The 13,106-nt window shown below is 49.1% G+C and overlaps 1 protein-coding gene across 7 annotated transcripts in view; it reads left to right on the top strand.

Moving 5' to 3' along the window:
* Nucleotides 1-13,106, top strand: part of SHISA9 (shisa family member 9) — a 346,359-nt gene that overhangs the window by 136,682 nt on the left and 196,571 nt on the right. For 3 of the 7 annotated variants that reach the window (XM_089321830.1, XM_089321834.1, XM_089321833.1), the window contains one exon: nucleotides 9,090-9,268. The exons of 3 other annotated variants lie outside the window; for them this stretch is intronic. In XM_089321830.1, the coding sequence (XP_089177956.1) occupies nucleotides 9,090-9,261 (172 nt within the window). In that variant the 3' untranslated portion in view covers nucleotides 9,262-9,268. Of the gene's footprint in view, nucleotides 1-8,362; nucleotides 8,605-9,089; nucleotides 9,269-13,106 lie in introns of those variants that run through there. One more of the 7 variants, XM_089321832.1, reaches the window with a different exon arrangement.

Here is a 13,106-nt window from a genome sequence, read left to right as displayed (position 1 = left end):
CTGCCTTCCTGGGCTGCAGCAGAGATCTGGAATGGAAGAGGAGCCACCGGGACAGAATCTGGCACCCCAAATGGGACTAGAACCTGGTGTGCCGGCACCACAGGATGAGGATTAGCCTAGTGAGCCATGGCGCTGGCCATGGCTCCTGACTTTGACCTCCTGGCTGCTGTAGGCAGTTGGGGAGTGAACCATGGATGGGAGTTCTCACTGTGTGTCTGTCTCTTTGTTTCTGTCTATCTTTCATATACACACATAATCTGAAGTTTTTTAAAAGTTAGATCTGTGGTTGCAATGCAAGGAGAGGACTTTCAACCACTGTGTCTCACCATCCCTTATATAGGACACCTACAAAGACTTAAATTGAACAATAAATATTCCACTTATAGAAGCTTTGAAATAAACATTGCTGGTGAAATATTCACAGAATTGGAAACTTGGCACGCATGAGTTCTTAAGTGAGGCATCTCCAAGGAAGCACTGTGGGCTCAGACCCAAAGGTCAGCAGGAGACGGTAGACTGGCAAGGCTGCCAGAGGAGGCAGCCGGAAGCGTGAAGGCTCGGAGGTGACACGGCACAGGGCTGTGTTGCTGGGGGACTCAGTGCACCTGCCCCTGTGGGAGATGAACACTACGCTCACGGCTCCCAGGATGACTGTAGCATGGCAGTGAAGTGATCTCTTCAAATCCTTAAAACATTCGTCGATAGCATTCTTGCTATGTTTAAATGTTTCCATAAGAAGCCAAGTGCGTGCTACTGTTTCTGATGCTGCTTCCATCCACTCTTGGAAGGGTGATGTGAGTATTCTGGAGCCGTCCAGTGCTGTGGTTCAGCACATAGATTCCGGGACCTGCTGCCTTCCTGGTTGGATCCTTGCTGTGCTGTTTCCTTGCTCTGTGACCTCATGCCCTTGACTTGTGCCTCAGTTTCTTGATCTGTAAGATGGTGGCAGTAGTAGTACCCACCTTATAGCATTGTTATAGAGACTCACCATGCTTGTTATTGGCAGTGAGAGTAATTTAAAGTTGAAATCATATACTTAAGGAGTATATGTTTGGCACAGCAGTAAACCTGCTACTTGGGACACCTGCATTCCATATCTGAGTCCTGACTCTGCTCCTGATTCTGGTTTCCTGCTAATGTGCACCCTGCAAGGCAGCAGGTGGTAGCTCAAATAGTTGGGTTCCTGCCACCCATGTGGGACACCTGGTTTGAATTCCTTGGTCTAGCCCAGCCTTGGTTATTATGGGCATTGCGGGAGTGAATAAACAGATGGAAGAGGTCTCTCTCTTTCTTGCTCTCCCTCTCCTTCTGCCTTTCAAATAAATTGAAAATAAATAAAAAATGTAAAAATCCCAACATATTTAAATCAAAATTGTGACTCAATCTAAAGCTGTTAAGCTACTAATGGCATCCCTTGAGTATGTGCTAGGTGCTATTATGAGGATCTCACTCATATTACAGTGCCTACTAAGAGGCAGTGTTATTAACCCATTGCCCAGGTACACAGACATAAGTAGTTTGCCCGGGATCCCCTCGTCAGTGGCAGAGCAAGGATTCGTATGCTGTTTCCTGAGCCCCCTTTATCACTGGCCTGCCGTCCTGACTCGGTTTAAGCGATGCAGAGGCTCCACGGCTGTGACGTGGGTAGTGAACGACTATCCACTCACCAAACGTTCACTGCGCATCTACTGTGCCCTGGCTCTGTTGAAAACACTAGGGTCACTACAGCAAACAGCACGTCTCCCACTGAGTGTTGGCCAACGGGTGATGAATCAGTGAACAGTGTCATCTACCAGATAATTTGAGAGCCAGATACATCCTGTGAAGAAAATAAAGCCGCAGGATAGGATGGAGAGGAGCTGGAAAGCTGCCGTGTAGCTGCCCCCCTGGGGAAGGCTGCCCGGGGCCTGGGAGGAAGAGCTTTGTGCTTTCCCCCGCTGCAGCTCGCCTCTCCTGATAAACTGGGCCACGCTGCTGGTCGGAATGCAATCTGCATCTCGAGACGGCCGGGACTATGCAATCAGACCTTCCAGCACGTGAACGGAGCACACACACTTACTCTGTGTCAGCGTTGGTTTGCATGCATAGCTCTCCCACCGTGGAACAGAGGAGGCAGTCTCCACATAAGCATCAAGGCCATTAATTTGCTCCAAGTGCAACAGCGTATTAGCCGGCATTGCCCAGGGGCTGTGGTCCAGGGACGATGCTGATGCTTGATCTGCCACCCCTGTCCCCCACCTCTGGGAGAAGCAGGTTTTCCTCAGTGACCGTGTGTGCATCGGCCAGCCTTGTTGTGGCCCAGGTGAGTAATGAAGGCAGAAACATCCTGGGATTGGGGCTAGAAGGGACCTTATTGAGGGAGGTTGTGTTTTCTGAACCTCAGTTCAGGGCCTACATAGGCTGACAAAAGTGACTTAGGTGTGTAGGTATGAGAGGCATTCTGGACAAGGAACCAGCCTCGCAGAGCTGAGTTTTTGCATGGTTTGGGGGCTGTAGGATATCAAGGGCCTCCTGGGCCTGTCCTGGGGAGGCAGGATGGACTCTGGCCCCTCTATTAGTGCTCTTGGCTCATTTTCCAGAAGACAAAGCTGAGAGGTGGCTTGAGTAATCCGTAGTCACTCGGTCCTTGAGAGTACCAAGAGCTCTCACAAAGCAACCAGGGAACTTTACTGCACCATCACCTGCCTAAGGTCTTCTGTGGCTCCCCATTGCTCCAGCAGGAGAAGTTAAATTCCTTACTGCAGCCCACAACACCGTGGCCTATTTTGACTTCTCACCTTGTGCTTGGCCAACATTCCAATTCAGCCATCCTGAGCTTCTTTCTGCTCTTAGGATGTTTTTGTTCCCTTTCCCCTCTGTGTCTTTGTTCACATTATCTCTGCTTCCTGAAACACTCAGCCTCTGCTTTGCCTGGCTGGTTTCTGCCGGTGCGTCATGCCTCATTCCCTCCTGCGTCCTCCTGCACCTCTGCGTTAGGGTCATTGCGTCCTGCTAGCCTGGTCTTCCCTGGCTGATTTTCCTGCCCAGTGCTGGATGCAGCAGAAAGAGACCCACGGCATTGGTGTTGAAGGTGAGGGCCGGTGTGTGGTTCTCTCTGTAGCTGTTCTGGTTGGGCATCTTCAAGAAAATCAACCGAGGCAGACTAGATCTTTATTCTCCTAGGGTCTCCCCTGCCCCCAGATCTTTTTGCTTCCTTTGATTCCATGTCTTTGGGTTACATGTTCTAATGCTCACTCTGGGAGGTTTCTTGAAGTTTTAATAAACCCTTCTCTGCTCTTCCACCCATCGTGGAAGGAGAGGACCAGTCCACTGCAGATGCGGGCCAGTAGCTGGGTCTCCCTCTGTCACCCAGACCCTCTGTCCATGGTGCCTCATCCAATACGGGGAGAACCTGGAGTGTTTCCAGCAGCTTCTGGGGTCCAGGACTTCTAGCTGTGGCTCTCATTGTTGGAACATGTCCAGTCCCACATGGTGGCAGATGGATGGTTTTATTTTAAAGCAAACTTTCTTAGGTGACAGAAAGAAGTTTGCAGTCTGTGTGCCTGGTATTGAGCCAAGGGCAGCTGTGAGCTCTGACCCAGAGCCTGCAGCCCCCATATGCCTCCAATGGCCAGGACTGATTCAAGCCTAAGAAGGAGCTGCAAACTCCATCCTGGCCTCCCTGTAGATGGCAAGAACTCAATTACTTGAGCCAGCACTGCTGTCTTTCAGAGTCTGCATGAGCAGGAAGCTGCAGGTGGGAGCTGCACCCAGGACTAAACCCACGTTATCCACTCTCAGGCATGGGTGTCTTTTTTTTTTTTTTTTTTGACAGGCAGAGTGGACAGTGAGAGGTGAGAGAGAGAGACAGAGAGAAAGGTCTTCCTTTGCCATTGGTTCCCCCTCCAATGGCTGCCACGGTCGGCGCCCTGCGGCCGGCGCACCGCGCTGATCCGAAGGCAGCAGCCAGATACTTATCCTGGTCTCCCATGGGGTGCAGGGCCCAAGGACTTGGGCCATCCTCCACTGCCTTCCCGGGCCACAGCAGAGAGCTGTCCTGGAAGAGGGGCAATCGGGACAGAATCCGGCGCCCCGACTGGGACTAGAACCAGGTGTGCTGGCGCCGCAAGGCGGAGGATTAGCCCAGTGAGCTGCAGCGCCGCCCCATGGCGTGGGTGTCTTAACCACTAGGCTAACTGCCCCTTGGGAATTAGGTTTTTTATGATGGATTTCTGGAGGATGCCTGGATATTTCCTGCATAGTGATTTTGCCCTACAGAAAATCAGTAAATGCAGAAAATCCCCCATAAGGCCGTCTGGGCAATCTAACAAGAAATGAGCCTTCATCAGGTCCCTCTTGACAGCCAGCACCTGTGCTAGGTTTTTGGCATCTTTAATTTTTACTTGAGGGTTCACACAACTCTTTGGGCTTAATACAACTAATAATTAATAATATTTTTTGCTAAAGTTTCCTGCACACTTACCACATCCAACACCTTATGTCGATGGTTTATGTTAAAATTTTATTTACTTACTTATTTTATAGTTGAAAAAGCTGAGAGACAAATGGAACTCCCATCCATTGATACACTCTCCCAAATGCCTGCAATGGCCAGGGCTTGTCCAGGCAAGAGCTCGGGGGGCATCACCCATTTCTGCCAGGTTGTGCATTACCAGGAAACTAGAGTCAGAAATGGAGTTGGGACTCAAACCCAGGTTCTCCAGTATGGGCTGTAGGCATCCCAAGTGGCTGCTTAATTCCCATCTATCCTGAGGGTATTTAAATGCATCATCTCGTTTGATGGTTACCACCTCTGGGAAGGGTAGGGGTCATTAATGTCCCTTCACGGAGAGGGTCTCTGAAACTCAGGGAAGCTGAGGGACATGCACAGGCGTGTGCCCTGGGCGTGGGATTGTGAGACTTTTGGAAGAGTTTTTTTCCCAGGGGAAAGCCCCTCCTCCAAGCATTTTTCTTGGGATGGATTCTGAGAGCTCATGTCCTTAACATCTGCATAACACATAACTAATTTCTTATTTGTTTCCCCTTACACTCTGTTGTTTTGAAAAATGGCGTATTTCGGGGCCGGCGCTGTGGCATAATGGGTAAAGCTGCCGCCTGTAGTGCCAGCATCCCATATGGGCACCGGTTCAAGTCCCGCTGCTTCACTTCCAATCCAGCTCTCTGCTATGGCCTGGGAAAGCAGTAGAAGATGGTCCAAGTCTTTGGGCCCCTGCACCCATGCAGGAGACGTGGAAGAAGCTCCTGGCTCCTGGCTTCGTATCAGCACAGCTCCGACTGTTGTGGCCAATTGGAGAGTGAACCAGCGGATGGAGAGAGAGGTCTCTCTCTCTCTCTCTCTCTCTCTCTCTCTCTGCCTCTCCTTCTCTCTCTGTGTAACTCTGATTTTCAAATAAATTTGTTAAAAAAAGAAAAATAGCATATCTCAAACAAAACATGATGATGAAGTACCAAGGAATTTATTTGAATTCTGCTTTGCACGACTCAGATAAGAACATAACTTCTGATGGTCATGATAAAGAAGCCAAGCATCTAGGAAACCCACAGCTAATCCAGGCACCTCCTGGGTGTGTGATTTCTGATTTTCCTTCTGAATCACTGTAAATGGCTAACAGATTTAACAGCATTTTTTTTAAAAAAAATTTATTTGAAAGCCAGAGTCAGAGAGAGAAGGGGTATTAGGGGGGAGAGAGAGCTTCCATCCATGGGTTCCCTCCTCAAATGAATGCAATGACCAGGACTAGATCAGGCTAAAGCCAGGAACCTGAAACTCCATCTGGTTCTCCCATGTGGGTGACGGAGGCCCAAGCATGTGGCTGGCTTCTGCTGCTTTCCCAGATGCATTAGCAGGGGGCTGGATTGGAAGTGGAGCAGCAGGGACTCAAACTGGTGCTCATATGGGATGCTGGCATCACAGGGGGCAGCTTAACCCACTGCATAACAGTGCCGGCCTCACTTACAGTACTTTCACAAAGTACTTTATGAATGAGGAAACCTAGACAGGAAGCTCTGTGCCGAGACAAACTAAGAATTCTGTAGTGGGCATGGTCACCGGTTCTATTGCTCAAATCTGTGGATTTCATCAAGTAGCCCTTTCAGATGTGAATTCATTATTCAACGAATTAAATGCACTATTCAATGAATTAAATGCATTCCCTCCCTCATTCATTCAATATTTCATTTCTTCTATTATTTCTTGATTGAGCCTGTTGTTCAGCTAATATTTTTTGTCTGATGTGGGAAGTAAAATCTCCAGACTGAAACAATAACCTAGAGGGAAATCTACTTCATGTTCCAGACTCCGCAGGCACTAGCCAGGAGTTATCCACAAACGCAAAACCTTGAGCAGACATTAATTTTTGGTTACGTGTGTGTGTGTGTGTTGTATTTGCAGACTTAGTCTTGGCATTTTATCACGCTAGTGTCTAGGAGTTAATAGAAGTTGCTCATGATGGAGTGGTCCTGACTGCTTTGGGTTAGAAGTTGGCCTAGCTGGGCCCTGGGATGGCCCCCTAGCAGCTGTGTCACTCCTTGCTACTAGAGGAATGTCCACAAGACTCACTTTTCCCACTTCTGAAGTTAGCACGTGGATCGGGTGACCCCGGGTTCATTTTGTGGTTGTTGGTCAAGGTCAGGTGCCCAGCCCTGGGTTTCCTGTTGGTCATCACTTCCTTACTTTTCTTCCTGGTTCGAGGGTTCACCAAGCAGTGACCTAGTTTGGCTTTGCTCTTCACACTGTGGGGAGGACAATGCGTCCTCTGTGCTGTTTCCCCGAGCTGCCGACCGTGGGGAGGAAGCAGAAAATAGTGGACTGCTGCCTGTGTTGTAATCAAACCAAGAACAGTTCCTGACGGCATGAGTGTTTTCTCTACCTATGGCGTGAACCTTCCCTGTCAAAGGAGAAAGTTAGACCCAGAAGAGTCCTGAGAGTGTAAGGAGTCCTCGTCTCCTCCTGTTGCTCCTCCTGTTTGGGCGGTGTAGTCGACCCGTCTTGGCATCACCCTCCTGTCCCCACCGGGTTTATACTGCAGATGGTCAGCTCCTTGTGAACTGCTCAGCTGGGTAGGAGATACCATGGGGCTTTGGCTCAGTGCAACACCTGGAACCCCACTCCTGGGTAGTTTTCCTTTGACTCAAAAATAATTAATTAATTAATTAATTAATATTTGAAAGGCAGACAGACTTAGAGTGAGTTATTCCATCCGCTGATTTTTTTTTTTCTTCAAATGCCCAAAACAGCTAGGGCTGGGCCAGCCTGAAGTCCAGAGCCTAGAAGTCAATCCAGGACTCCCATGTGGCTGACAGGGACTCAAGTACTTGAGCATTACCTGGTGCTTCCCACAGTGTGCCATTAGCACGAAGTTCAATCGGAGTTAGAGGAGTGGGACCGGCACCGTGGCGCAGTGGGTTCAGCTGCCTCCTGGGAGGCCAGCATCCCTGTGAGCACCAGTTTGAGTCTCTGCTGCTCCACATCTGACTCAGCGCCCTGCAAACATGTCTGAGAAGGCAGTGGAAGAGGGCCTGAGTCCTTCGGACCCTGCCACCAGGATGGGAGACCCGAATTGAGTTCCAGACTCATGGCTTTCACCTGGCCTAACCTGCCCATTTTGGCCTTTGACAGCGGATAGACCCGTCTGTCTCTGTCTCTCCCTCCCTCTCTATAACTCTGCCTTTCAAATGAATAAATACATCTTAAAAAAAAAGAGGATCTAGAACTTTAGCTAGACACTCCAGTGTGGGATGCAGGCATTCCTGGATACCTCTTAACCTCTGTGTCAGAAACCTGACACTTGGGCTTTTGTCTTCTCCATTGCCTCCAACTTGTGTGTGTACGTCTTCAAGGACAGAGGTTATATATCTCCTCAAAAGGGGGAACCACTCCCAGGAATCTGTGTTACGAGAATCATTGTGGAGGTATTACCTTTAATGCCCAAGAAAGGACATGGAGGCCGTACTAGACGCTGTATCATAGTGGTGCAGAGTGACTGCTGACAGGGTCTGAGGCCTAGGCTGGATGGGTCAGCTTTGCCAGGACACAGTTAGAGTCATGTGGATAATAGGGTGCTAGTTGTAGAGCTGATAAAAATATGGACACGTAGAGATATTCCTAAGTATCAAAGAGTTAAGATTAACTTCCAGATAGGGATATTAGGTATACAATTAATTTTTTCCCTTTACTTGTCTATCATTGTATGATTTTTGTAATAAAATCTGTAGCAACCATTATCTTAGAAGCTAAGTAGCGAGATGTGGACAGGGAGAAGTGTCCTGTCCTGTTGTCTCCAGCAGCCCAGGGGCAGATTGGAATGCAGACTTTCTGCTTTGATGCTCAAGCAGTCTCCACGTGACTGCCTGTCTCCTTAAGGTTATTCAAGGGAGATGCAAGGAAGCTCTCAGTGTGGAATATCCTGCCGTGGCATTCACACGGGGAATCCCAGGTGTGGAAGAGTGCACTATGGAGTTCTGGCTGGCTACTTCTCAGCATGTGATGCTGGGCCTTGGCTTTGTCATCTGAAGAACGGGCTCCTAGTCTTTGCTGTCTCTGAGGGTAATTGTGAGGATTCCCTGATACCATCATCTGCGCACTGCTGAACGTAGCATGTGCACTGAACACCGAGGGGCTTCCGAATGTGCACAAATGGAAAGCAGATAATGCAGGGTGGGCCTTTGGTGCGGTGTGGGGGATGCTGCTTGGGCGGCCCATATCCCGAGTCCTGACTCTGCTCCAAGTTCCAGCTTCCTGCCGTGTGCACGCCGGGATGCAGCAGGTGGTGGCTCTCTGGCTTGGGTCCCTGCCGCCACGTGAGAGCCCAGGATTCAGTTCTTGGCTCTCCAACTATTGCAATCAGTAGGGGAGCAAACCAGTAGATCTTTCTGCAAAAGTCTGACTTTAAAGTAAGTGATCTTTAAAAGAAATCTTAAATAGTAGTAGTAATAATAATAACAGGACAAAAGTTAATGAAAAATTTCTGTGTGCATTTGCATGTGAACTGCTGTTGGTGCTGCATGGGTCGCTGTGGGGCTCAGGAAGTATAACCTCCCTTCCATCCTCCTGTTTGTATTAATTGTATTTTACATTTTTATTTTCTTAGTTCCTGGGGGTCTACTGGCACAAACAGCAACCGTGCTGGTCCATGGTGGTTTCACCAAAGAAGTGAGCCAACCAAAGGGAGTACTGGAAGCCAGCTCTTGTTTCCAGAGTGGACAAAACACCTTGAGTTAGAGCCGGTTTTGCCCTTCTTCATAATACTTTTATGTTTTTAAACCACAAATAAAATTAAAAAAAAATGTTTTAAATTTAAATTTTTAATACTTCTCGTTGCATGCCTTAAATCCCCCAGGGAGGACTGAATAAATCTAGCTTACCCACAGACAGCAGTAGTAGTAGTTTAATAATAAAATAAGAAGAGGAGAAACAAGTGACGTGGTGTTCAACCACACGGACGAAGTCTCTGCTGAGCTTTGTGCTTCTCTTAGTGACCTGGGGATTCTCCCCCTCTCTCTGAGTGTCCCTCTGGGCTGTGGAAATGACATCGTTTTTCTGTAATAACTCCTGGTGCGTGTGTCACCTGGACCGCGTGGCTCTAAAGATGATTAAAGATGCTGTGGAGGGAGGGAAGAAAGGAGGCCAAGGAGCTCTTTGTCAGGCATTGTCTTGGGAGAGCTCCACAAACAGTCATTAGCAGGAGCGAGGCCCCCATTGTTCCCCCTGCTTGATGAGTAATGAGTCAGCCCTGTCCCTTAAACACTCAGTGCCGTCAATTGCACTGAAATTAATCAACTCTCGAAGCTCATCTATGGCAGAAATACAGCTGACTGACAGGTGCTGTAAAGGCACCATTCACATGGGTTCACCGAACCAAGAAACACACAGGGCTCCACGTGGCTGGGAGTCAGTGCTGTTTTCCTGGATTAAGTTGGCTTTCTTCAGCCATATGTTGTTCTTTCCCGATGACAGACAAGCCTCAACCATGCCAATGGAAAAACAGATTTGGATTTATTTTCATGCTCCCTGGGCCTGGGCCCCTTGCCTAGCAGGTGTTTGACTCTCCCAGCAACCCTCCGTGTAGACATGACTACTCTCATTTATGGTTGGGGAAACTGAGGCACGGAGAATTGCAATAAGTTACTCAAGCAGCTAAGCATGTTAGAAATCAAGAGGAGTACCTTCTCTCTATACTTGCTGTGTCCAGTCTGTCACCGGTTGTCATATACCTGACACCTGCTATGCCACCTCCCACTGGCACACCCTCCATCACTGGTCACCTGAGCTCTAGCCAGCTCTCTGCGGTCACTGAGACCTTGTAATCCACTTCCCAGCAGCAGCCCTACAGTTCTCTTCGCATACGTTCAGTCGCATCGCAGGTTGAGTCTCTTATCTGAGAAGCCCAGGGCCAGAGCGTTTTCAGGTTTTCAGCTTTGTTTCCAAGTTGGACATATTTGCATGAACATACTGAGGTATCTTGGAGAAGGGACCCAAGTCTAAACACACAATGTCCTCATGTTTCTTGTACCCCTTATGCACGTAGCCTGGAGGTGGTTGTATACGATATTTCTCATGTGCCCGGGTTTTGACTGAGACTGAACACGAGGGCAGGTGTGGACATTTCCACTTGTGAAGTCATGTGGCGCTCGGCAAGGTTAGGATTTTGAGACGGTTGGGTGAGGGCCGCTCACCCTGTCCGTGGTTCCTCGATGACACCCTGCCAGTGATTTCCCATCCCTGCCCCTGATGACCACTTGGACTCCTGCTCCCCTCTCTTGTCTCTCGGCCCTCACCTGGCTTCACTCTCCGCACCCTTCCTCGCAGTGCGCACCCCCCTCCCCGTCTTTGTGCACCTTGAACCTGCCACGCTCATTCCTGCCTTGGAGACTGACACTTCCACCTGCCTCGCTTCTCCCTGGCGTGTTTGGCCTCCACATGCTTGACTTGGCTCTTGGCTTCAGGGCCAGGTCGCAGGGTCAAGGTCACCTCCCCCAGGGAGCTTCTCCGTGGTTATACCAGCCTGGGCTGTCTTCACGTCTTCACTCCAGTCACTCTGGTTCACATCTCCTGCTTATGCTCTGTAAAGCTCTTATCAGCCCTGACATTATCTTATTGATATATTTATTGACATATCTGTTTATGTATTAATTTGTTTATTTTTTAGAAACTTTCATTTATTTGAAAGACAGAGACGGAGGGGTATTTTTTCAGGTCTTCTCTGTTAGAATATAACTTTCACAGCTACAGGTTCCCAGCCAGGAAACAGTTCCTAGCACCTGGAGTCCAGCAGGTACCAGATGTCTGTTTTGATTTGATGACCGAATCAAGTGATTCCAGTCCTGGATTTGGAAACCATGGTCACTGTGTATGGTAGTAGCTCTATAAATGTTTTAAAATGTTTCTTTTTATTTGGAAGGCAGAGAGAGAGAGAGAGAGAGGAAGAGAGAGAGAGAGACAGAGATCGATCGATCGATCTATCGATCTTCCATCCCCTGGTTCACTCCTCAAACGGCTGCAATAGCCAGGTAGTGCTGAGCCAGGCTAAAGCTAGGAGCCTGAGACTCAGTCCATCCAGTTCTCCCAGGTGCTTGGGGACCCAAGTGCTTGAGCCATCACCTGCTGCCTCCCATGGAGGGTGCACGTTAGCAGGAAGCTGGGTCAGAAGTGGAGAAGCCAGGACTTGCACCAGGCACTCTGCTATGGAATGCAGGCATCCCGAGTGGTGGTTTCATTGCTGCCCCAGATGCCTACGTGTACCTCACCCCTCTGTGTATCCCAAGTTCATGGGATGTACAGGGTGTGAGTAAGCCTGCCGCTTGGGAGGCACATCTATATCCTTTTGTTTGTCCTACTTTACTGTTTACCGCCTTTATTGTTGATGCACTTCCACATTGGCTCCAGAACCTGCCGTGTGAGGATTTTCCTGGTTGCACTGGCCTGGGGTGTAGAGTGACCAACCACCCTGGTTTGCCTGGAAATGATGAGTGTCCTGGAGCTGGACGTTGAGGGACTGTCTCAGCAAATCAGCAGCGCTGGCCACCTCCTGGGAGGGGAGCAGTGGATGGGCAGCCTGGCCTTGAACCACCGTGTCGCCTTTCTTCTCCCCCTAACCACTCATCAAGCGTATTTGAGAATGCTACTAGGTTCAGGCCTTTGGTTCCCCGGCCCTCTGCAGGGTCACAAGAACCTCAGTTTTTGCACCTGTGAAGTGGGAACATTGATTGTCTTTAACTTACAGGGCAGCTGTGAAGATAAAATGTAAAAGAAACCTGTGGGGAGTCCACTGCCCAGGCAGCACCGGGCCCCAGTGGGCGCTCAGTGACCAGCACCCCGCTCCTCAGCCTCCCGCCTTGGTGTGCGGCACTGAGGTCTCTGAGCAGCAAGCGAAGACTGTTCTATTTTAAAATCCCCAATATTTCTGGGAAGCAAGCAAGGAGCCTTATAAGTCGTTTGACTACATACACGACAACAGAAATTCTTACTGGCGAATCAAGGAGAATGTCTTTAACCTTCCATCCTAACCTCTTCAAAAATAGCTGACAAATGTGACTTATTTTCAGGGAAACAGTAGGATTTTGCTAAGAGGGGTCTGTGAAAGTTCTCTAGAGATGGTTGATGAAAAGCCGAATAATAAATTGCCTGGGATGAGGAAGGTGTAGACCTGCCTGGAGGCAGACGCTCCGCATAGAGAGAAGCTTCCATCAGGGGCCGCCCCTGTCTGTACCTCCAGCCCCGGCTTGAGCTCTGCCTTCCAGCCAAACCTCCTTTCAAGCTGGTGGAAATTTCTCCTATCACAGGACGTTTGCACGTGCCTTTCTCTCTGGGTCAGTCTTCTCTCCAGTCTAACCCTGGGAGGCTTCACACATGTCTGCTCAAATGGCTCTGCATTTCAGACACCTTAATTGATTCTCCAGGTCAAATCCCTTTATCCTACACTCTCAGAGTGTCCCACAATTATATTTCTATACGCAGGGCCTTCAAAACATTCACGGAGAATATATTATGCAAAAATTATGCATGGATTTCCACTTTTTTTTGCATCCAAATAAACATCTTTTGCTTCTCTTTTCCACAAACGCTGTGAAGTCCCCTCCTGTATCAAGGCTCATGCCTTAGGCCTCCC

This window comes from Oryctolagus cuniculus, chromosome 19 (assembly GCF_051225735.1).
Source record: "Oryctolagus cuniculus isolate XC-2025 breed Fujian yellow rabbit chromosome 19, ASM5122573v1, whole genome shotgun sequence".
Classification (NCBI taxonomy): domain Eukaryota; kingdom Metazoa; phylum Chordata; class Mammalia; order Lagomorpha; family Leporidae; genus Oryctolagus; species Oryctolagus cuniculus.
This window is presented reverse-complemented; position numbering and strand designations above follow the sequence as displayed.